This window comes from Ochlerotatus camptorhynchus, unplaced genomic scaffold (genome assembly GCF_037179485.1).
Source record: "Ochlerotatus camptorhynchus isolate MF236.1 unplaced genomic scaffold, CSIRO-AGI_Acam_v1.1 ptg000485l, whole genome shotgun sequence".
Lineage (NCBI taxonomy): Eukaryota > Metazoa > Arthropoda > Insecta > Diptera > Culicidae > Ochlerotatus > Ochlerotatus camptorhynchus.
Window position 1 is genome coordinate 558,614 of NW_027040970.1, and position 26,535 is coordinate 585,148.

A 26,535-nucleotide genomic window follows, 5' to 3' on the forward strand; every position below is an offset into this window, starting at 1 on the left:
TCTTGATATAAATGATCCACAGTCTAAGAACTCTTAGCTGATTAACGTTTATTCAATAATCGTTATAATTGGTCAATTGAATAATCCAATTTTAAATGGAATGAGCAAAATTTACTATTTTGCATTAAATATTTACTTGGTACCTACATACAGACTTACATATAAAAATACTAACAACAAAAGTTGCATAATAGGGGTAAATTTTCTTTTGGAAAAAAATACTAACTGTTCGATTTGAAAGTTTGGTCCATGTTGTATTTTCATTCACATCTAAAATTGCCTTACTAATGACTACTGTTAATAAATAAACTAATCCTAACGTATTCGACTACAGGTAAAACAAGGCCAATTGCACTAAGGATCGGACGACCCTGCTTTTTTCCGTCTACGGTGGTTTGGCTCAACAATTATTTAGAGTTTGAAACTTATACTGTACGGTCTGTCGTTGTAGTGTGGAATCCTCGCTGGTGGTCGGGATTGTTTAGCGCCTAGAGGGCCCAGTGGAGGGATACGACGAACAGGACGTCCACGTGGTGGTACTGGGCCGTGTTTAATGGAAATTGGTGGACCAGATGGACGCTGTCTTCCTTCAGATGGACGCTTCGCAGCTTGTGCTTTTAAGTATTCGATCTGTGCCTTCAACGCTTCCTTTTCAAATTGCTCGTCTTCTTGAGACTTCAAGAATTGCTGGTATTGGCCCTTCTTACCAGGGTGGCCGTCGAGGAAGTGCGTCGTTCGGATTGGTTCGTTCCGGAATGAATGTTCTGCGTTCAAGAAGTTTTCGATCTGACCTTTAGCTGCGATTCCGGCACCTATATGATCATCGGGATACAGATTGGGTACATCTTGCAATTTGAAGTTAGGTCGGAACTCAAGCGGGTTAGGATTGTCAATGTCGGAACCGTGTTGTTTGTTTTTGTGTTGGGAGGGTTTAGTAAACGTGTTGGGTCTGAACTTGGTGAGAGCTCCTGGCAGCTTGATGTTTTTCACATCGAAGTCGCTTTCATACTCAGTGTTGTGGGACTTCAGTTTAGTGCCATAGGATGAGTGCAGTTTTGGAAATTTGGGCTTGGAAAAAATCTCTTCAGATTCTTCACTGCTGTCTAGGTTGAATGTATTTTTGAAGCTACTACTGCTGCTACCGCTACTACCCTTGCCAAATGGTTTGAAATTTGAACTTCCAAAACCACTCTCTTCACTGTCAATGCCATAAAGGGAGGAAGATTGTTTCTCTGGTTTACCTAAAAGTCCTGAGCCAAAATTTTTCAGTGTCGATATAGCAGATTTGACTAGTGGTGGTTCACCGAATCCATAAGGATTTTTAAGTTTACCACTACTAGTAAACGGGTTCTCTTGCTTACCGACACCAAAATTGCTATTGAGTCCGAATGAACTGCCGCCTCCAAACGTGTCATCGTCTAGGGAAAGTTTGTTCTTCTTGTTCTTGTTGGAAGTGTACGATGCTAATGCAGAGTCGTCAAAAGAATAAGAGGGCAGCTTCTTAACCTTACCGTCGAAGTTCAGAGATGTACCTGAAAAAGTCCCAAGTGGTAGAATTGTCTGTCTGGAATTCTTAGGAGAGGATTTGTAGCTATTGGCGGACTTTAAGCTAGAGTATATTTCATACTCGGTCGAATCGTCCAGATGGTCTAGCTTACCCGTCACGGATGATTTCGTGGGGGTGGGGTGAGAAATGGAGAATTTATTGGTGAAGGAGGATTTCGTTTTACTGTCCAAGGAGGATTTGGAAAAGTCATTGTTCAGAAAGTCAAACGATCCGCTGGGTTTATAGCTGTTGGAGTTCGAGGATGGCTTCAAGGGCTTGATGTTTTTGAGGTTTATTACATAATCTTCGTCCGAGCCAGAGTCATTGGGTTCGGATAGCTTCGTACTGCCAAAATTGTATTCCGAGAACGACTGAAAGAAAAACAAACCACATTATTACTATTGTTGGTAACAATAAAATTTAGATAAATATTTCGTTACTGTCAATTTATCGCCACTGCTGGTAATTGGCTTGAAGACGCTTCCCTTGCCAACGCTGTCCCCAGGCGAGGACGAAGAGGAACCTCCTCCGATGATAAACGAGTCGGCGACAGTATACAGACCTTCACCTTTGTTATCGGTAAACTTGGATTCCGAACTGGAATTATCCTCCACGACGGGTGCTGCAGTACTTGTCGTAGTTGTTTTTCGGTAAAATGCCCGTCGTTTTTCAGCATTTATCGACAATGCCGGTGACGCTAGTAGCGCCACTACTAATATCTGAAAATGAATAAAAACAGACATTATAGACGCATTATTATTTAAACTAAACGTAGAATTTGATGTTTGTTGTATATGCATCATAATAAATTTACTAGAATTATAGCTCATGTAAACACACAATTTAATGTGGTACAAAATATTACACTGGAAAAAGGGAGATATAATGGGACAGGTTCATAATGTAAGAATTTCAAGAGAACGAATTTCCCTATGTAGCCACTGACAACCTTACAGCAACTAGGTATCTCAGGTTCCTTGATCTTTTTTTCAGAAGCTCATAGATATTCAATGAAGTATGCCATAACTTCCTAGTTCGAAATCGCATAAAATTTAATGAACTATCTAAATCATTGGGTTTCTCCGGGGACTGCCTGAATTTTTCTTTAGTTCTTCTAAACGTCTCTGAGGTTCTATACTGGATTTCAAAATAAAGATATATTTTGCTTAAAAATATATATTGATTTCTGGTGGCTGATGTTGTACGTTTTTCTGTTTCAGCGCATAATTATTAATCGAAAGCAATATAGGGCGATCGTAAACAATTACTTATCTCACACAAGACAGCATGCATACTGAAACGTACCTACTAATGGCACGCGTTAACAGACATTAAAAGTGCCAGACAAAAATAAATCACAGCATGTACATGTACAACACTGATCCGGAAGTTCAAGTGAGGCTATGTCCATTTATACATGCCGAAATATATTTTCGTGTGTGAATTATTATGAAAGTACCTAAAAGCTGCGCCAAGTAATGTTTAACGATTTCACTTATGTATACCTCCTTCAGCCCTCTCTCTCAATGTGAAGTGTATCGACTCAAACAAAGCTCTTCTCAAATTCAAGCCTCACTCGATCTATTACCTCACCACAAAACAGTTTATCGAACCATAAAAAGGTGCAATAACAATGTAATCTTAATTTTTCCGCGCCTCGAAATGTTTGATCTATTCCGGTGGAGTATACTGACCAAATCGCAGACCCGCCTTTTATTGTCTGTGTGTCGATAATTTCTATAAATCATCTCCGACTGTCTGTAGGAAGTATCACTTTTTTATACGGCAATCGTTTCAGATTCAAAATCAATGGCAACAAAGTCAATTGTGTTGTTGATAGGCACCAGCCGAAAAAAGGGGGTTGTAAAATGAAGAAAGTTAAGATTGTTTTTTTTTTTTACTAGCTTGCTTTTCACAGACACAATTTATCACACATGCTTGTGTTACGAGCTTTACCGTTTCAAACGAGTTATGATCGCACATGCCAGTCAAAATCTTATGACATTCATTTGAACTACCTGTAGCTGTGTAACGTGCATCACGGCCACCATTGATGCAAAGTCAAGTGGCTTGGTTTTCATTTATGTGCATTTCATAATTATAGATTTTGATACAAATTTGATTTGCTTGTTTTTTTCGCAGATAATTATTTCCACGTGAATTGCAATTTATTGATCATACAGCAAATGAGGTAGTCACCAATCACAGCTGAAGATGATGTTTATGGAAAAAAAATTGTGTATTTTGAGATTCTGTTTGGAAATATTTCCAGTTGAACTTATGTTCATTGATTACCAAATATAAATATAAACTTAGAAGAACTATATTAAATGTTTGAATTTTAATATGTTGTAATTAGTACCAAAAACGCTTATTATTGATTTTATATTTGGGTCTGGAGGTAAAACAGATATTCAATAGTAAGGATGGTTAAAGCATTTTTGTTGATTATTTGGCTGTGAAGTAGTTAAAAGTGACACCTTAGTAGCAGGAGGGCAGGTTTGAAATGCACGCCTAGCCACTAACCAATGTGGATGTCGGAGTCGGAATCGAAAGCAGTTTAAAGTGCTGAGCAGTCGAAGAAGAACTCCGTGAAAATATGCAGACTCCAACTCCGACTATAATGTCACAAGGTTGAATTGTGATCGATAATGTTTCACTGAAATCACCATGTATGCGTTATGATGATAAAAAAAATGTCTAATTTGCCTTCATCCTGCAAGTCAATGCTTAATGCTCGAACAAGCTTCCACTAGTTCTCAATGGTTAGTATACTTTTTATGAGTCTAAAATTTCATAAATTTGTCAGTTTTAGAATTCAGAAAAAAAATCTAGAACAATTGTTAATTGAAAAAAAAAGAATACTTTTAAATCTCGATTATACTTGAATCCTACTCCTCTTGATTTTTTTAATAGTGAGATCTAGTATTTTTTGCAAATCTCAACATTTTTAAACTTACCTACTGCAAGTATCATTAAAATTGCTAAATGCTCAAGTTCTTGAAACATGTTCGATGACTGAAACCTTGATTTCTATGTTGTCTGAAACCTTGATTTCTATGTTGTCTTTTGTGCAAAAGTAAGAACTACACGACACACACAAAACGCAACGCAAGGCAAGACACATTAGACTAGCCCACAAAAATAAAAGTTCTGATTTTGCACAGGCCAACCCTTAGCTTTGTGCCTTTAGGTGAGAAAACCATTATTCGAAAGTTTCAGCTCAATTGACTTCAAGGTGAGCTGGCGCTTTTAGTTTGAATTTTGTATGAGGAATTGGGATAGAATACATGAAAAAATTACACCCTTACACTCTTTCGACCATAAAAAAGTTTCCTTATTCTCGATTTGATTCAGAATTTCATAGTTTGTAGTTCAGTGAATGAGTAACAACTTTGCTGAAGATTGCATCCAGTTAGTTTTATTGAGATATTCGCTTTTGAATGTACATGAGCATTTTGTATATGAAAATTTCAATCAAATCTCCTATATGAACATTAAACCAAAAATGCCAGCCCGTGTAACGTCAAAAAGAGCTGAACGATTCAGAGAGTGGATATCGCACCAGACACGAGCCTAGATGCTGGCCTGTGGAAAATATGAGCTTTTATTTTTAGTGGTAGTCTAGTTGATACGTTGCATAAGCTGCCTGTATTTTGTTTGCAACATACGAGCAGATGGCACTTAATTAATAAATATCTCTATAATACTAACTTGAATCAGCAAAGTTGTTCCTTATAGTAAAGCTACGTGTGCTGAAATTCTGAGCTAAATCGAGTTTGCTGAACCAGTTTTATGCACGAAAGAATGAAGGAATATTATTTCTCTATACATTTCAACTAATATCTCTATATAAATTTAAATCAAAAGGGTCAGCTCGTGTTACACCCAAATGAGCTGATCCTTTTTTTTTTGGTTTTCTCACCTAATGACACAAATCTACGGGTTGGACCGTAGAAAAAAATGATAAAAAATTACCGCCGTATAAATGTGGGCCAGTCTAATACCACGTATGGAGTGGATATAATTGATCTTCTACAACGGATAACTGCTTGCACTTAATTTCTTCAACTAGCCAGATCTGAGTGAGATCTTGATGCTTACCCGGTATCATGAAAATTAATTTAAACCCAGTATGTCGATTTTTGTATTTCATGGTATGCGATTCCACCATTTCTGTTATGTTCCAAAATAATGGAAAAAAAAATCATATGTTTCAGAATTTATATATTTTATTTATAAAATTGACGGCAGGCAACCCCAGTCGCCAAATTCTAAATAGACCGTTTTAAGAGACGCTTTTGATCAGCTGATTATTTAATTCATGATTGAGTTGTGACATGATAGAGTTGCCTAAGCAATGCGAGAATTATGGACGAGAACGGTTTTCCCGGGAAGCTGATCAGACTGATCAGGGCTACACGCTCGCTCAATGTTACTCAAAAGTGAGTAACTTCTACTCAGTTTGGTATTTTTGTACAAAATGTCAAAATCTGAGTAACATTGATTGAGCAAAGTGAGTAACTTCTCCTCTGTTTGTCTAAAAACATTGTTTACTCATTTCTGAGTAATCCTGCACAAATGTTACTCACCATGCTTATGTTAAATACTTGTAACAAAAGTGAAAAAATTTGTCGGTGATTAAACTTCCGATTTCCCTTTGAAGTTTTGAAAATTAGAATAAAGGAATGAATCAAGTGGCTGCAGAGGTAGATAACGATTCGTTTCGTTAATTGGAAAGGTAAGAAAAATGAAGTATTTGAAAATAAAAGCACCTTATTCAAACCTATCAAAAAAACAATAGGACTATCTAGGAAATGTTAATGTGGAATGTTACATCGGACGTAGTGGACAGCATAGAAATGCAGAACATCAGCGTTTTCTGAAGGACATTGGGATCCCTGTGCTCACTTATATTGCCATGATAATGCCATGCAACATTTTTAGACATCGCTGAAGAACATCGGTCACCAGCCTCGTCGTTGCATTTAGAGAAGCCACATAAGACACCGAAAACATTGTTTTTAAAATATAAATGTACTTCTCCTCTTTTATATTTTAATAAAATTGTTTGTTCTATCTTTTAATGTTTCATATTTTCAAAAAACGCTCAATTTTATAAGAACTGAGTAACATTTACTCAGATATGCTTTTTTACCGCCAATCAGAACTGAGTACAAGTTACTCTGATTTTGACAAATGCTAGCATTACTCAAAAGTGAGTAACTATAAGTTTACTCACTTTAGAGTAGTTCCACTTTTACCGAAAGAGAGTAGAATTTTACTCACTTTTGAGTAACATTGAAGGAGCGTGTACGATGGATGGTGTACAGTGCTGCGTGAAGATATCGGGTGCGTTATCGGACTCGTTTGAAACTCGCAAAGGACTTCGACAAGGCGATGGTCTTTCCTGCCTCCTGTTCAACATTGCACTAGAAAGTGTTATGAAATGTGCGGGCTTTAACATGCGGGGTACGACCTTCAATAAGTCCAGCCAGTTCATCTGCTTCGCTGACGACGTGGACATTGTCGGAAGAACGTTTCAGGCCATGGCGGAGCAGTATACCAGGCTGAAACGTGAAGCAGAGAAGGTGGGATTAAAGGTGAATACGTCGAAGACAAAGTATCTGTTAGCTGGAGGAACCGAGCGGGATAGGGCTCGCATAGGCAAAAGTGTGACAATCGACGGAGATGTCTTCTAGGTGGTGGATGAATTTGTGTACCTTGGATCGTTGGTGACGTCGGATAACAACTGCAGCAGAGAAATTCGTCGGCGTATTATTGCCGGAAGTCATGCTTACTACGGACTCCACAAGACCCTGAGGTCGGGTAAACTTCACCTCCGTACTAAATGTACCATTTACAAGACACTGATAAGACCGGTAGTTCTCTACGGGCACGGGACGTGGACGATGCTCGAGGAGGACCTGCAAGCACTGGGTGTTTTCAAACGACGAGTGCTTAGGACCATCTTTGGCGGAGTATGTGAGAACGGTGTATGGAGGCGAAGGATAAACCACGAGCTGGCGCAACTCTATGGCGAACCCTGTATCCAGAAAGTTGCGAAAGCTGGATGGGTACGATGGGCGGGATAAGTTTTAAGAATGCCGGACAACAATCCTGCAAAAATGGTGTTTGCCTCGAATCCGACCGGTACAAGACGAAGAGGAGCACAGCGAGCAAGGTGGTTAGACTAAGTGGAGCAGGATCTTGGAAGTGTGGGACGGTCAAGAAATTGGAGACAAGCAGCCACGGACCGAGTAAATTGGCGTAATATTGTGATGCAGGTGCAATCCTGAGGGATGTCGGACCAGGATAATTAAGTAAGTAAGCCATGTGAGGAACAACATCATTATTTCCAGTTCTGTCAGAAACATTGGATTGTATCATTTCGTAAAATGGACCTAAGATTAAGAAAAAGGATGGTGTGAATATGCAGAATCAATGGTAATTATTTAAATGGTGCTATATCTTTGAATTCTTTGCTCAGCTCGATTAGAAATTGAAAACTCAGTTACACAGCAAAAAATTAATTTTAATATCATAGCAAAGTTGATGCACTTCAATCGTGTCGAAAATATGGTGTAGTATTACTTGACAAAAAGGACAAAATTATGATTAATACAGTGTATGAACGGACATTACGCTGCTTTTGCTGCTTTTGTTTATTGTTGTGGCCATAAAAATTACATGAGATTTTCGACATGATTGAAGTGCACCCACTTGGATGTAATATTAAAATATATTTTTTACTGTGTAGGAGACACTTGATCCCCAACAATTACACACACTTAAACCTGATATAAAGGGTGCTACGACCAATATTTGGTCAATTAAGAATGCGTGTAAATTGATTAAATTCTCTATTTAAAACATCAAATTATTTTACTTTTTTAAGTTCAATTAGTATAAAATACAGAAAAAATATTCAGCTATGCTTCGGGTTGGCCGAAGCCAAATTGCTAGGCCTTTCATTCAACTGCTGGCACCAGATTCTATACGGCCAGTTAGTCTTAAGTGGACCCTACGCGATTGTTTTTATTGTCAATTATCGTATTGCCAATACATTTAATATTGGCGTCAATACATCGATATTGACAATATTGCTGTATTCACATCATCAATATTATTTTCAATATTTCCCCTTCACGTCAATATTTTTCGATTGGGCGGAGCTCTGGTGTGTTGGGAGAGTTCTTGTCCTTGGGCATCACGTGCACATTGTTGGTGGCATACCACTCCATGGCCTTTTTTCCGTAATGACAGGAAGCCAAATCCGGGCAAAACAGAACGCAGTAGACTTTTTTTTCCTTGACACTCGTTCACGTAAATTTCCTGGTTGACGGTCCCGGTTGCAATGAAAATGTAACTTTTCAAGCCACAGGTACAAATAGCCTGCCAAACCAAATATTGCTTAACTTCGACAGTTTAATATGCTTTAAAATGTCTGCGACCTTTCCCCCTCTAGTTTGTGTTCCTTGATTTGTTTTTCGTCGATCTTGTTTTCCGTACTGAGTACCAATGCTACTGACACCAGAGAGTAGCCTACCTATCGACCCATCAACTCATAGACCGGGGACCAACGACTTTACTTCCCTTCCGAATGAAGGCGTGATCAGAGGCAATCCAGGTATTTTGGGGTGAGAGGCAATCACACTTACCACTACACCAAAGGTCTCCTTCTGGTTTTCGTATAAAACTCCTGCCCAGAAAGTGTCTGCCTTGCGTGCGAGTAGTTCTGATCAGGCATGGAAAATCATTTGCATTCATTTCGTGCATTCATTTACATTCATTTGCCCATTACTATTTTCAGCAACAGAATTTCGCAAAATGGTGTATGGAACTCAAATCTGTATCTCTTATGCATGACGAACCAGAGCAAACAGAATCCACTACTGTTTTTCAGTTCGAGTTCTGCCCGCTCTAATTCGTGAAGCATAAGAGATACAGATTTGAGTTCTTAACAAAAATTGTAGCTAATAATAAAACCTACAAAAGCTTTGCACATTATTTTGCGGAATGCTGTTGATGAAAAAAGTTAGAGGCAAATGAATGTAAATTAATGCATGAAATGAATGTAAATGATTTTCCATGCCTGGTTCTGATTTTCGCCAAGCGCATGCAAAATTTTGATGTGTTCCTCTTGCTTGGACGCTGAAGAGCTAATGTCAAAATCAAAATAGAGGCATTATTCTGCACGCTCACAAAATTAGGGGTGTTCAGGTTTTTTAAATTATCAATTAAAGAAAATGCGCAAAATATTCACGTGTTACTGTAAATCTAAAAAAAAACACCGATCAGTGCAAGCAAGGAAAAGCATTCCCAAATCTTATTCGTTAGGTCATTTTAAGAAAATCATGCCTGTCATGGTGCTTAATCTTATAAAATTTGTGCACCAAAATACGTAAGGGATGGATTAAAAATGTATGGCTTTATGTATTTATATCAGCAAAATTGCGCTGCAAATATTCTTAACATATCATAAGTTTACTAGCAGCGTTCTTAAATATGGAATTAGTACATGAGTAGCATGAAGCAATAATTTGCCATCGATCTGTTTAAAAACCTAGGGACAGATCACTTATGTTGCATTCATTATAACAAAAAATAAATAAATGCTTTTTGATCAGAACAAAATTAAAATGCATTTTCTCAGTGCATTTTTTGTTGAGTGATGCTCTAAGGGACAGTTCCAACCAAAACATGTTGTTGTTCACATCGGTTTGCTCAAATCCACACTCCTGACTCGAGATTTTTTTTCCTGAAGCTCCTCGACCGAGAATGCGGAAAAAATCCGTCGAAATTCCCTGTAACCGATGGGAGCATCGGAAGCAATAAACTCTGATGAAACCCACTAGAACCTCCGTTGGCAGCACCGAAAATCTCCATCTAAAACGCCCGGAACTCTATCCGACGTGAACATTTGAAAACACTGTCGAAACTCTCCGGAATATCCGTAACATACAAAATATCCACTGAAATCATGCTATGGTATTCTCTCCGCCGTGAACACTCATAAACTTAGTAGAAACTCTCTGCAACCTCCTCCGGTAGCAACGGAAATCTCAAACGAAATCGTGCAGAAGCTGCCTCCGGAACTTCCAGTGTCAACATCGAAAACCTCCTCCGAAATCGTGCTAAGCCTGCTTCACTGAGAACGCGAGAAAATCCCGTCAAAATTTCGGTGAACCTTCGTTGGCAGCATAGCAAATCTCCACCAGAATCTTATAGAAGCTCCTTCACCGAAAACACGAGGAAATGACTCAGAAATTTCCTGGAACATCCGTTGTTAGCCCCGACAATATCCACCGTAATCGTACTTCTCAACCGTGAACACTAGAAAAATTCATCGAAACTACCTGGAACCTTCGCTGACAAAATCGGAAATTGCCACCGAAACCGTGTGGAACCTCGTCCGCCATGAACGCAAGAGAATTCCATCGAAATTTTGTATTTTTGCTTTTTTTTAATTGGTCATACTGTATGTATTTGTAATTGTTATTTATTTAGTCAATTGTTATTCGTGAATTTCGTAATTTAGTCAAACGACGATTAAGAAAAACTTTCCTAGAATCTGTGTTTGCAGCATCTAGAACCGTCTTCAAAAGAATTCATGCAGAACCTCCTCCACCGAGAACGAGAGAAAATCCCGTTGGTAGCATCCAAACTCTTCACTGGCCGAAGCTCCTCCGACGACAATGCGTGGAAACACTGTTGAAACTCTCTGGGAACTTCCGTTGGCAGCGCAGCATATAAATTCTCTAGTCCACCGAAATCGAGTGGATAGATTTTTTTTCTTTTCATGTTTTGTTTGTATATCTTGCTTTGCTTTGACTTTCACATCTCACTGAATGGTTGATGTAAACGATGGAAATTAAATGCATTTGTTTAAATTAAATACTTCATCAATAAGCATTTTAAAAGAGAGACGCCCCTAGGTAAAAACCAACCCGAAACTTTCTTCAGCGCTATATTTGTGTAATATGAAAATAATAATTTTGCATTTGATCTTAAAAATCATCCCCACCAAGATGAAGACGAATAATAATATTGACAGAGGCGATAATGAACATCCAGCCACGAATGAAGAAAAGCAAATGTTGTCTTTGATACTCAGAGGTTGTCTTGATCAAGTGAATGCTGTTACGTCAAAATTCAAATTCATGTAGGTAGTTGGTAGATCTGTCAAGGTTGTCTCAATTTTCAGCTAAGTTGAGTGTAATGATGCAATGATTTTTACCAGCACTGGTACTGAGGATTCGGGGCAGTTTCATGATTATCAGGAAAATCGTGCTAACTCCAAAGAAGTTCCAAGAACTTCAGGCGAATTTTGGGTGCTTTAGGATTGTTCCGTTAAATTTAAGCAAATAGTGAGTACTTCCATAAATATCCAAAAATTAATGACAGTCTAGAGAACACCAAGAAATTTAGAAAATAAGATAAATGTTGGGAACTTCATAGAAACAAAATCACGGTACAGCAGAAAATGTCACGAAAAACATCGTCAGAAGAGTAGCAAGAACTCCAGGAAAGATAAGAGAACTTCAGGGTGGTTAACAAAAATTGTAGGAACTTTGAAGAAGTTCTGAGGAATGAAAGTAAATACCGAGTAAGGAAACTTTTGTAAATTTTCGGGCAGTTCAGAGTAGTTTCGAGAACTTCAAGGCGGTTCCATCAGATTACAAATTTAATTTTAAGAAGTTCTTGGAATTTCAGGGATATTTTTCCTTGATTTGTTTTCCGTCGATCTTGTTTTCCGTGCTGAGCACCAATGCTACCGACGCCAAGGAGGCAGCTCCCACACCTGGACCCTACCTATCGACCCATCAACTCATGAACCGGGGACCAACGGCATTACTTCCCGAAGGAAGGCGTGATCAGATATGTTATGTCTAAGAACATCCCGGCGGCCCCGACTGGGATTGAACCCAGGCCTGCTGGAGTGAAAGATAGTCACGTTGACCACTACACCACCGGGGCCGCTAGAATTTCAGGGATATCCAGAGAGCTTCAGGAAAGTCAAGAAAACTGGAGAGAAGTGCAGAGAACTTGAATAAAATGGTGGAAACCAGGGAAGATAGGTCTAGAGGGGAGCTCAAAGATCTTAAGACTGTCCCAATAACTTCAGGAACGTCCAGACTCTCGAGCAAGCTTAAATATTTGTGATCAGCTTTTAACAACTTCTGAGAAATTCAGGCCTAGAAAACATTATTGAAATTCAGAGATCTTAAGGGTAATTACAACTACACGAGGGATGCTCCGAAAACTTAAGAAAAGTTAAGACATTTTTTCGGCTTTCAGTCTTAAAAAAAAATGTGTTACAGTTTTATAATCGTCAAAGTTTCGGATCTCCATTAGGGCTAGTTTTAGTAAGATCGTATTTTTGTTTTTAGCTGAACGAAAGACGGTACAACTTTATATACCCTCAAGAAGGCTACGTCCAAAAACCGAAACATCAGGCATAAAACATCCAAGCGGTTTGATTGACCGTTAAACTGTAAAGTCAATATCCGGAAAATTAAGTATTTCAATGTTTTATTACCAGCTGATAGCAGACAAGTACGCCCGTACCCTAGTTTTAATAAGAGAGAACTAAATTGTGGGTAGATTTCAAAATTAAAATTATGGGCACTCTTTAAAGAGGGCGCACACATGAAAAATTAGTGAGAATAAACATGCATGCGAATCTACAAACCGGAACTAACGCTTGACATTGTCAAAATTCATAAAAACTGCTCTAACGTCAATTGATATCATGCACGTGTATGTTATGTTAGTTTTCCATCGAATAATGCAAAAATAACAATAAGAACTGGGAACGGTTTAATTAGTTCAATTTTTGCCATGATGACTTGGAAAACAAAAATAACACATAAATTTTCTTTAGAATCTGAGGGAAAAAATTAGGATTTTTTAAGTTTATCGATACCAATATTTTTAGAAAATGAGCGTGCCTGAGTGCCAATTTATATATGAACATTGCAAAAAGTTCAATACCCCAAAATATCCATCTTGTGGCAGCTCTTGAAACTTGGAATTCTCTGAAATTTCCTGATTAAACTATACATATAAAATAGCAATAAAACTTCATGAACTAATTTTCGATGTCACGATGAAAATTTGTCACATTGATTCATTTATTAGCGCGACGGCGTGGAGGTTTACAGGTGATTACACATGAATTATCTACGAATCCGTATTTTTTAAAGTATAAATGAAGTATTTTGCGATGTATCATCGTGATTGCCATTGTTTACAAAGGCAAACTTGCTAATAAGATGAAACAAAAGTCTTAAAAATTTAACAATATATTAAAAACTACACATGACAATTTGTCCAAAGGTGCTAGCATCTCTCAAAATAAATTTTGATACATTCAAAAACCAGCAACAATATTGGCAACAATATGAATACCACTGCACCTCCGATTTAACAGCTCTACCGAAAGAACTAGTGCAATCATATTTGATTGCACTTGCATTCCAAAACGTTCTCATGTTTCACTTACACTTTCTATTTATCTTTCTCTACAATATTTGTGTTCTCTTGTTTCATTTCCAAGGCCTCTGCATTGAACTTGGCATAGGAGAACAAAAGCCATCGTTACGTGCACTAACCTTCAACGGTATCTATTTTTAAACAGTAAAGCTGTCTATAATATTTCATACGTAAGGATCCCCAAATTAAAAAAAGTGGTCTTTGGTATAAGTTATATTGACCTTTTAACTAATCATGATACTCAAATGCTTTCGAGCAAATAGCCAGAGACGAGATATTTTCGTAGTATTTTTTAACCACCAATTTGAACCTTGCCAGAGCTGTTTATGGATGCCCAATTGTACACTATAAACTTAGGTAAGAGGTGGCGGTGGCCGTTCAAGTGATTTTCAATACACAGGCTTCAGAGTAAGCCTCGCATTTGCATCTTGACATGATGTTTTTCTTTCTTTCTCTTGCTTCCCACAACAACAGTGCAAATTGAAGCAGATATATGAGTAGGGGGCGATAGATCTCCGGACAAATTCAGCTTGTCCCGGATCAAGCCATGAACTTTCTAACATTTTTTTTTTGCATCTTTTTTCACCAGTACAATTTTATGCACCAGGCGGTGTTTAGAGGAAAATATAGTGGCTGACGATTTCCTGGCTCCAATTTTGCGGTTTTCTTGCGTACCTGTTGATCTGTACTCATTTCGCGTTTGAAGGAGGAAACATGCTTCTGCCCGTATGTTGCTCAGTGTGCAAAAAAAAAACAAGTCTTGATCAATTTCTTCCTCAACAAGACCGATGCTGCTGCTGCTGTTGCAAGCAGCCGATGGTTTTTGCGCGTAATATTCGTTAGCTCATGTTGGGCCGCAGAGATGCATGCGTCCCCGCTTTTTATGCCAATATACGATAAGCGCTTCGTAATAACGTGAAGCAGTTTTCGCTTTCTTCGGAAATCAGGTAATCAGGAAATACACAGTGCCCCCGTCCGATGATGGACTCTACAAGATTTATATGTCTCTATGGCGGATTGGACTATGTAGCTAGTTCCGATGTGTCATAATGGGTTAATTGGGTTGCTAATGGATGTTGATACTATTTATGACCGTTGGAATATGGCCACCGGTTTGACTTGTTTAAAAATGGGTGATTCATATCAATTGCGTAACTATTATTATATGAAAAGCGCTACAAATGCAACATAAAAGAAATAACCGTATACACACTTGAAAATTGAAAAAAAAAAGAAAATCAATCATATGTCATGTTATTTAGTAGAGATTATAGCATAAGCCATAACCTATCATTGGACACCAAGTTTAAGTAATGTAGTGGTGTACAGTAGATAGCAATCAAAGAATTTTTTGTAGCACATACTCATTGTATGTTTAGGCAGACATGTAGGGTAAGATGGTGCAAAACACACCGTTTAAGCAAAATCGTCAATTGGTGGCCTATGGAAGCTAAAATCAAGGAGAAAGTAATGGTGTATGGTTCATTACCATGTTTTCTACGAAGATCGAGTCATTACTGTAGATGATTTTCAAGGTATTCTTTAAATCGATTCCAAAATGATAGCGGGGCAAAACATCTGATTCATGGTGTAGTATGCACCACAACATTGGGGCAAGACGCACGACAACAATGGTCAAAACGCACCAACATGGCCAACATTGGGGTAAAATACACCGCATGATAGATACAAACCATAACCTGCAAGTATAGAATGCAAGGGCATCCCTAATAAAAATAACCATAAAAGAGACCTTAACAACGTGTTCGGAGTATCATCCAAACCATTTGTGGAATAGGTTACCCATCCGGGATACAGTTCGCTTATGGTATTTGTTTATAAGGGATGAGGTGTTTCAAATTAGTATTCCTTTATGTTACATCAGAAATAAGGTCTTAATATAGTGTTAAACTGTTGTTCATAAAGTAAAACATCTTAAAAATATACGAAAGCGAATTCATTCCATTCTTTTGCGATATATGCTGTTAAAAGCTTAATTTGTAGTCGACGATTTCAACAACTGTGTCATGTTTTTCACAAAATGCCATTTATATGATTTTATGATTAAGAATTATTTGTGAAACCTCCAGTTGAAAACATACACAATCCGTTACCCGGAAAATGCATCTTAGAAAAAGTTATGGTTGTTTTTCTATAAGAAGGCATTTTACCCCAGTGGTGCATAATGGACTGTTCTCTCTTAGGCATTTCCGCATTCTCTGCATAACGCATGCAGGTATGAATGAGTTTGTTTTGTTTACTTGTGACTACCAATTCCAAACGATAGAGTAGTCAGAAACTGATGTGAAACGGTTTTCCCATGTGAGTGTTACTATTGTCAGCAACCCTTTTTCTATTCGGCAGCCTTTCAATTGAAAGGCGTATAAAACAGGTATGTACAGCAATGGACGTCCAGGCTTTAGTCTGAACACACAGAGGAGGTTCTTCAACCACGTCGAAAATATGGTGCAATTTTAATTGGAATTGAGCTTATCGATATATATTTACTTTTAATAGTTGCGTGGATTACGTTTGTTGCGATATTACATTAGTGTTTTAGTAAGTTATACACGCTAAGATACACATACCTTAAAGTCGGTAATGAATATCTAGATATCGGTAAAAATTACCGATAATCGAAGAAAGTGCACATACCTGATCTGTAATCATGGATTACCAATAATTAACGTTAAAAATTACTTAATTTAAAGTAAAAAATAGCCTATTTAGAGAAAAAAGTAACGATTTTTATCGGTAAAAAATAACGATAATTTAAGATAGTCGTAGCTAAAAATATAGGATATTATAATTGCCCTGTTGACATATTTTTTGCTATGAATGGTAAGTTAATCAAACAGCTGTTTTATTTCAAGAAACTTCAAAACTGCAGCTTTTTTCAGGAACATATTTCTCATGCAGCATTTTTGGTTGCATTCCGGTTTTTAAGTCCATTCTACACGAAAAAACGAATCTCTCCATTAATGACTATTTTTTTACCACTTATAGAACTTGTTGAGCTGTCATAAGTTGGTTTAAGTTTACAGCAGAAAAGTGCATAAAATTTAGACACTTTCCGAGAAAAATGTTCGGCACAGGAATTGTCTGAATTTTATTCATTACTGACTGAAAAATATCTTTGTTTACATTCACGATCAGTGTAAAGTGGCAGTCGTAGTCGCAGTTTTGTTTTAGAGTGACGGTTTGTGTTGCTTCTAGGGAACACAGCATAAATATTAGGTAAATTGGTTGATTAATTTGATTAATGCCTATTGAAGTTAATGTTAATACTTTTTTCAGATTGAATGTGGCATGAACTTTAACCGACCGGAGGCAAGGCATAACATGTTGTAGATTCCGATACTACGGTCACAATAATCGGACACAAAACCAGAAAGAAGTTAGTTGAAAGACCAGTAGCAACACAATCTCCTGGAAAGCGGCTGAGATGGATATCGTACCTGGACGTTAAATAGCCACGGTAACTATCTACATGGCCTCTAAGAGATCGGCGATATCGCTGGTGCGGTTAACGTGACCATTTGACAGTCCTTTCGACAGATGTACGTGCACGCGGCAGAACTTCAAGTGCACTACATCAATCGCATAGTTGCCACAGATGCATCCATCGGAACGAATAACTAACAACTGTGTGTTTCGAGCTGCTTCTTCGGCTACATTTGGACTTGATACTGATACAACCACGTCGTACTTTGATAAATTAAGTTAATATATCCACGCAATGAATGTTGTATTTATTTTTATTTAAGAAATAAAGTTTTTTCACCTTCGCTGAAATCTTCAATAAAAATACTATAATTTAAAATCATATGGATTCAGAGAAAAACGTCTTTATTCATTAATGATTAAAATTTAACCAGTTTCGAGTAAAACGCGTTTATTCGTCCAATGAGTGAACAGCGTTTATTCATTTTATGAATATGTGCGGGTTTTCTCAAAACTGCTTAAATTTTAAAAATTAATCGATTCTGTTTTCTTAGCGTGTAACCATTGTGAACCTCTACAAAACCATGATCAACCTAAATTGTTACTGGGGATTCCGAAAAAAAATCGAAACGCGGTTTTCTTCGTCGTAAAAAAGTTAATCAGATTGAAGCATCAGAATCGTGTTGCGATGATACAGTGAAATTTCGTATTAATTTTGGTTTGGTCACTGCCTGCTGAAGCCATATATTGCTATGCTTGCTAAAATTACATAAGATAATTTCAATCTCACTGTCGTTTTCCTTTTTGTATTCCAGCTGTAGTATAGGAGGGGAAAAAATAGGGCATTGGACTCTGGAAAATTTTTCCATCGTACAAAGTTGACGAACTACAGTCTTGAGACCTAGACTTAGGAGCAATTCAGCCTTGGTGTTGCAACCAAAGGTGGTGCGTACGATCTACGGTGGCGTGTAGATGGAAGACTACTCATGGAAGGCGAATCAACCGTAAATTGCACAAGTTGCTGGAATAAGAACTCCTCATCAACACTACAAAGATTAGGAAACTATGGTGAACTGAGCACATGGCACTGTAATCCATATTTGAAAAAAAAAATAAGTGGCAGAAAGACAATTTTCATTCGGATCATCGTAGAACGTATCATACATGTTTCTTAGACAATTGACTGAAAAAAATCACGTCTTATTTTCAATAAAACATCAAATTATGCTTATAAGCTATGAATAAATTAAAACTACTAATAAGCTCGCTAAGATCTTCATATTCTTATGGAATAATCTGGTTAGAAGATTAATATTCAAATATCCTGATTATGATACTGATGCCAAACATGAAGCATTCTTTTGATAATTTCTAGATCGATAATTCCCATTGATTTATTGAAAAAAAAATGGAAGAAGAACATGCCTGGATTGATGAAAAAGTAACAATTTTTACCTTAATTTTTGTTTGTAAATCTCTAAATAAACCATCAGCTATGATTTTAATTGCTTAAACTTGATAATAAGCTGATTATGTGCAACTGAAGATACTCCTCCGAAGACACTAACTTAATTAAACATAAATTAAAGTGCCCAAAAATTATGTTTTACCGGATATTGCTCTTTTTGACCAATGTGCGTCGTAATAATATTGTACAATAATCCAGTGATTTTTTTATAGAATTAGACAAAAATCGTGGATCGGCTAGGTGATAGGCAACCTATCGATTCTCCACTAGCAACATGTAGCCAAGGACCGAGTGCAATGGAGACGACTTTAAAGTAACGGACAATCACTCACAACTCACTCAAATAACTGTTTCAGCACATGTTTTACGTCATTACAAAAAAATGAACATTGAAAAATTGCATCCGTCGAATGATATTCAATCTTAAATAGATTTAAAGTCCATAATTATGCCTTGAGAAACAACAGAGATGCATCGATTTTAAAGACAGTGAGATTTAAGCTGGTTCCATTTTCTAAGACACGCACTGTATATACAATATGGACGATAAAGCAACAAGATTTTGAGATCAAACACAATAAATTTGGTTGGATTAAACGATAAATATGTCTCTTCATGTTTTTAGATGGTAGATGTACACGTTCCTATCAGTGTTGGAAAAATCACCAATCAAACGATATTTTTCCGCTCTCATACGCTCTCAATATCACGCGTGATATTGGAACAAAATATCATGCTTGAGGCCGTTCGCAATACTGTTGTATCTTATGTGGACTGTTGCAGTTTGAAACTAGAACAGAAACGCACCCCTCGCAATTCTGAGTTACAGTTTCATTATTCGAGCACTATTTTGCACCAAATTTGCAATTCATCGACTATTCGGTTTTATTTCTTAGCGGGTTTGATACACGAAGCTCTGTTTCAAATTTCTTTGGATGTATTTATTAATGTTTCTCGTAAATGTTCAGAGAACTTCATAGAAGTTGAGAACATTCAATAGAAATCTGGGAATTTTTCAGAAATTTTGAGAATTTTTGAGATGTTTGAAGATATTTTATTGAAGTTTGGAGAACTTCATTTAAATAACGGAGAGTTTCTAAAAAAAATCGGAGATCTTCATAGAAAGCAGTAAACTGTATAGAAATTGTATTTAAAAAAAAGTTTCAGCAGGTATCATTGAAATTTAAGTAATATCAAAGAAGTGAGGGTATTTCATAAAAGATTTTTGAACATTTTAGTGGAAAAAAATCAACTTCGGATAATCGAGTAGTGCTGGAATTATCTGGGGATATCCGGGTACAAAATATTCAGATATCCGTATATCTATATCAGGTTTTACGGTTTTCGTAACGTAGCAACGAACCGTTATAATAGTAACTTTACTAGCTTGATTAAATCATTAATAAATATGTCTTGCGAAGAATTACTATTAGGTTTTGATTTTGTTTGCGAAACGATTCTCATAAATTAACAATAACAAAACAGAAATTATTGGTTTAAAGTGGGGCAATCCCACGGATGTGTTTGATATCAAAAAATAAATGCAAACGTAGTGCCCAAATCTCAACGTTCCCTAGGCTTATAGATCTATATATTTATGGCATTGCATGCTTCCCAACAACAATGTTAGTTTCAGCTATGAAAATGCATAAAAAGGAACTCCAACCAAGAATGTCCTCGGTCTTCAGTACGCTAAACGTTCGCTAGGTGAAATATGTTTATCCCAAATGCTATCAAAAACAAGCTTTTAACATTCAATCTATTAATGGCTGACTTTTCATTTTGAACAAAACCAAAAAAAAACCTTAAGTGTGCATTATTTCTGGAAGAATTGGACCTTGGTTCGGGAGTTATTGCAGATTCAAATGGATGGATCACAATGATTTCACATAAAAGCGTACATATGAATCAACGGGTTCAAATTATAGGAAACTCTGACCTCTGCCTTTGTTGGATTGTAGAGGCGATCTTTGGTTGGCGAGAAAACGTCAATACAAGTTTTGTTTACAATATCTGATAGGTCCCTTTCAATTTTAGGTCAAGAAATACCCCATCCAAAAAGCACTGGGACATTCAACCGCCTCTTAGATACCGGAAGTTCCAAAATTCGGATCCGAGGACCATCTCTCCAAGTCTTCAAGTATGATGTAGTACTTGCGATAACTCTTGAACGTGATCTGGCCACAATGTCCAGTATCCTGAAGTTCCGGTTCCGTTCCTATAGAGGATAGATAGGTGCAAATTAAAAATTCCGAGTTTGTGTACTGCAGAAAGCATAGTTGTCAAAATCTTTGTAGCTTAATTAATAGAATATTTTCTTCATTACAATATACATAAAGTTCTGCTCATTTATTCGTAAATCCAAACCTGAAATATACTAGATTGTCGTTGATTCATCAATGAATGAATCATGCTTTATACCCTTTTCCCTATGTAATGTAAACGCACTACACACTTAGAAATACCTAATTTTACATGTGACGGAATTCATCTTTGACATAAAGGGTGAGACGTAAACACACATTTCATGTAAAATTAAGTGCTCCGAGACTGAAAAGTTCGGTACTCGACGAAAAGTACGTTTGATTGAGCTGAGTTTTGCGTCTATTACGACATAATTTTATGTCAAAAATGACGCTCGTATATGTCAGTCTCAGAGCACCTAAATTTACATGATTTTTTTTTAAGTGTGTAGATTTAGGACTAAAGTGATGACATAAGTTTGATCCTTGAAATAAACGTTGTTCGGATAAGAAACTATGCACGTGTGCGGATTTGCGAAATATCTTATGACAATTGAAATCTAATTCTTGCTTATTAACGTTTAATAGTATGAAGCACTCCGTATATCCAAGCAGATAGTAACCATATATGTTTTATCGGCCGAATATCCGCTTATCCTACAATCCGTTTTTCATATATCCAGTTTACGCTCCTGGATATCTGGATTACGGATATATCCGAGTCTAATTCCCAGCACTATAATCGAGTCCAATTTATACATCCGTTATGACATCTTCAGACTAGGCTGAAGATGTCATAACGGATCGGTCTCTGCTCCGCAATCTAGTGCCAATCACCGACGGACATCGATTGCCATCCATTGACGGCAATTGAATGTTCAGGAAGGCGGCTTCTACACCTGCGTAGCATATCACACCCATTCACAGCACACATGGGCCGGGACCAACGGCTATACTTCCCTTCCGAAGGAAGACGTGACCAGAGATTTTTATGCCTCAGAAAAATCCCACCGACCTCGGCTGGAATTGAACCCAGACCCATTGGGGTGAGAAAACAGTCACGCTTACCACTACACCACCGGCGCCGGCTGATTTATCAGTTATAACTTATAATGCTACAAGGCTATCTTGATACCATTTTATTGGTAATAGCTATAAGAGCTATAGGAAAACAGGGTGTTAAGCAATATAAAACAAATCATGAGAATGCCAAGTCATATAATATAATGTATTATTTACAAAAAAAAAACTTTCATCAACTTTGTTGTTAGTTTGTAGCAATTGTCAAAGTAATGACATACATTATTAACATTCCAACTATGGAGCAATTTAACCCATATTACATCTAAGTTCAAGCAATCGTTTAGTTGTCAGCTTCCTGAGATAAGATTGCCTAAATATGTATGACATTAATTTTCTGAAGCTAAATGGCACATGTTTCAAATTCAAGTGTAAGGTTCATTTTGTACTATTTTTTGAGCATACTTCTTTAACAACCAGCTTTGCAAATTGATACATAATGATTGTAAAGTGCAAAAATTGCAGTGATAGTATCTTTCATGTATTTCAATAGTTCAATAAGCATAGTAATAAACAGCTTCGGTAAAAATTACCAATTTTCATTTCCATATGTAAAATTTGATACTTCACATAGACTTTAGAACCCCACTGAGCTGTAATGATTTCAGCGGTATCAAATACATAACATTATCTTAAAAGGTTTTGATTTCTACACAAACATAAACTTTTTTTTATAAACTTTGCTTTTGTGTGATTTTAAGCCCAGTTAGATTTCTTGATGTATTATTCACAACAACTTGTATTTCAATGTATTGTGCAGTCTTCTGGATGTTTCTAACTTTGCATATCGATACTGTTACAGTTCTTCAAAATACACGTTGCAATGAACTTTCACAATTATGGAGATACTGATTGGACTCAATATTCCTGAATTCTAACGCTCAAATCAATCAATTCCACATTGTGTTATATTCCACTATTCTGGACTCAGTTATGGTGATTAGTTCTGCCAATAGAAGTTTCCTTTTAACACCACACTGCTGTTTTGTTATAGCCCAGTTAAACTGCCACTAAGTTCACTTTTTTAATTCATGTAGAATCACTAGGTTACTAAGAGTCCAAAAATCCATTATTGTGAGGCCTCCCCCAAGTATCCATTTTATCGTCCGTTAGAATCTGACTGCCTAACCACTAATTCGTTGACATACCCAACGTAGCATTTCAGGAACGTTCAGCAATCTAATTTTCCTCGTTTAATTCACGTTTGATAAATTTCCAACCAGATTTTTCACCACCAACCACTTAAAGCTGTGTTTCAACCAACTTTGCTGCTCTTTTTTTCCAGCGCTACCGAACCGCACAATAACATCACCGTAACTAAACATTTCCTGGTGGTTACGATCAGTTTTATAGCTTTCCACCTTTCTTGCTGCATCTTCGACGAGATGGGAGCATTGCAGACCATCGGTCTTGCACGAAAAAAAAACTGTAACATCCAACGAGAGTGAGAGTATCCACGCGATCACTCTCACCGCACGTCAAATGCTTATGCTCATTTTTTTTCGCATGATCCATGAACTTGCAACCGAAGCGGGTCCTTCAAACGATGTGAAAATAAGTTTTTGCTCAATCGCTTGCAGCCCATGCTTGAGTCTAATTGTTGAGATCATGTGGTCTATGGCGTTGTTTAGACTTTCGGTTCCTGTATGTTCCTGTGCTGTAAATACGATCCAATCGAATAGCAATCAGTCGTAGAAAGATATTGCAAACAAATGTTTTCCAAACAATCTCATATTTGAATCCTTCAGTTAACTTAATAGTTTGCCCAGTACATAGTTACGTGGGTGAACCATAGGCAAACATGGCGAGTTATTACCATTAGAGGTAGAAAAGGAAGCAACGTAAATATAGTGCGAACTGCATTACGTTGAACTCGAATCGAATTTAATAAACTATTAAAGGTGCACTAACGTGTGGTTAAGGTGCAATCGATGGTCACGTTTGGATGTGGCTGGACTCCATCCAACGATCCAACTCCTGTTTAGAAAGCTATGCGCTTGGTATTGGTAGATTGATTTTATCTTTTCTGATTTTTCATGCGTTTCGGTCGATATATTTCCACCGATTATATCATTCGAATGGCAGTCAGATGTTGCCTGCGCTTCCAGTTTCCTGTAGTGTATTTTGTTGTCAATCAGTAACAGCATTCATTAAAATGCAATGATACAGTGAGAGCTAATTCAATCCTCAGTGGATAACATTGAAGACAGTGACATCACGTGATTTATTAACCAACTATAATGTTTGTAGCTATGAAGCTAATCACAGTCAGTGGAATTATAAATATATTAAGGATTTTATATAACAATTATCACTTATGGTTATCTTGGCATCTCTGTATGTAGCGGATGATTTAGGCATAACAAAATTTCAAAATCTTAATAATATATAATTAACACACTTGAATTGACTTTGCAAAATCAGAACACTGGTGTAGTTTTTGAATCGGCATTTCTATAACTGGATTGTCTATACATACAATCAGTGTTCGGAAAATCATTCTCAAATCTCATTCATTGAGCCTCCCTGCGAGAATAAACTCGTGTGCAAATGCGGTAAACAAAATTCACGCTTAAGAATATCATGGATATTCACGCACTCACACAATCATTCCAACTCATAAATACTCAAACGCCAATTGATATCATGTCTATGCATTTTGTGTTAGTTTTCCAACCCCTGATGCACAAACAATAGTAATAACAATGAATAACGCCAAAATATAAAGCAATGAATTTTTGAACCTGGAAACTCATCGGTGATTTTTGCGACGTTGAATTTTACAAGGCAAAACTCAAAGGCGCATAAACTCATGCATGAGAGAGATAGAGAGAGCTTCTGGTGTCCTGACGCACAGTCCTGCCCTTTGGTTCAGTGAGGGTTAGGGCGCGTTCTGTTAGGTTGGTCGAGGTAGATTCCATGTCTGAGTAGCCAAGCAACACAAATTCATAGTATTATGTTGAGTAATCTGCTTTACAATCAAACCAGTTATACAAAGGATATATAAACTGTTATAGAACAATTCACTTTAAAAGGTGTGTTTCGTATTTTTACACATATAGTTCCAAAGAGTCTGATTGAAATGTGGCGCATGCGAAGATCATTTGAAGATACGATATGACGGAGCATTAATACTAATTCTGTTTTATACAATTTACACAAATTATATAGTTAAAGATGCTAATTTCAAATAACAGACTGAAGTGGAATTTTTTATACGATAGATGAGGAGATGAAAGTATAGAATTGATAGTTCCGTTTAGACTACAGCAGTGTTAAAATTGCATATAGAGAATAAAAAGCGAGCTAGACAACTTTTTTAGGAAAGTACAACTCAGGTTTATTATCTCTCTTTACCAAACTCCCCATTCGTGGATAAAGGACGGGCTCTTCTCCCCGCTCATTGGGGCATCTTCCTGTCTGGGGGCTCATCTTTTTGACCAATTGTGTGATCATGCAGCAACTGAGTGCCAAAAACCTATTGTTGGACGAAATGTCGAGAAAAGTGTAAGAAACATTATGCCGTAAAGTGCTTTTTTTATTATATGAGAGAAAAGTTCGTACAACAAGTATAAATAATATAAAATTGTTCAGTTTTTAAGATATCTCTTATTATAAAGCTAAGTTAAATTTAATTAAAAGCTTATTAAGTAGTAAGGCTCTTGTAACAAAGCTGGTAGATAGTATATTGAGATTTGATATGCAAGCTGTTACAGCAGTTTTCGTGGTTCCAGTCTCGTCTCGAGATACAAATATTATAAGCCAGAAATTACCTTAAAATCATCAAATGAACTTGAAGCACCTCTAAACCAACACCGAATTTGCGTTCTATCAATCCCAATTCACATCTGCATAGGAACGTTAACGTCTGGTCCACTTTTAATCCGGACGGAACAAATGTGAAGAGCATTTAGTTCTTTTAATTGATCGATCATCTATTATCTTAACTCTTTCCGTTTTTGAATTGTAGGCGACCAAATTTGTAGTAATTTTTTAGAAGAGAAAGTTGGTGAAGAGAATCGATCAAAATCACTTGCTCCCCTGCATCCAAGTTTGGTTACAAGATTACAACTCTGGAGAGCATTGTGTGGTCGTTGGGGGCGTGTGGTTCTGAATATGGACAAACAGGCCCCTGGGCCGTGTTGTTGCCAAAGTTGGTGATTATTTAAAATCCGAAACCGTACAGAGTGCGTCTCTGTCGCTTCAAAGCGTAGATGACATACATGGCTGCTAACACTTGGCGTGTTCAGTGTGGG

The 26,535-nt window shown here is 37.1% G+C and overlaps 1 protein-coding gene across 2 annotated transcripts; it reads right to left on the reverse strand.

The window, feature by feature from the left end:
* Positions 1–241: 241 nt before the first annotated feature.
* LOC135712484 (uncharacterized) lies at positions 242–23,651 on the reverse strand. Of its 2 annotated transcripts, XM_065235426.1 has the most exons (4): positions 23,428–23,651; positions 1,987–2,265; positions 1,362–1,917; positions 242–1,250 (listed from the first exon to the last, which is right to left on the reverse strand). In XM_065235426.1, exons 1-4 carry the CDS (start codon positions 23,437–23,439, stop codon positions 412–414), a joined length of 1,686 nt encoding a protein of 561 aa, XP_065091498.1. In that variant the 5' UTR covers positions 23,440–23,651; the 3' UTR covers positions 242–411. The 2 variants fall into 2 exon arrangements, with proteins under 2 accessions (XP_065091498.1, XP_065091497.1); XM_065235425.1 differs by having other exon boundaries at positions 242–1,917; positions 23,428–23,648.
* Positions 23,652–26,535: the final 2,884 nt, after the last annotated feature.

Bases quoted from the DNA above. Each gene is read 5' to 3' on its own strand.
- LOC135712484 (XM_065235425.1), bottom strand. The intron at 1,918-1,986 runs GTAACGAAATAT...TTTTTCTTTCAG, and splicing joins GCAGTGGCGATAAATTGACA to TCGTTCTCGGAATACAATTT.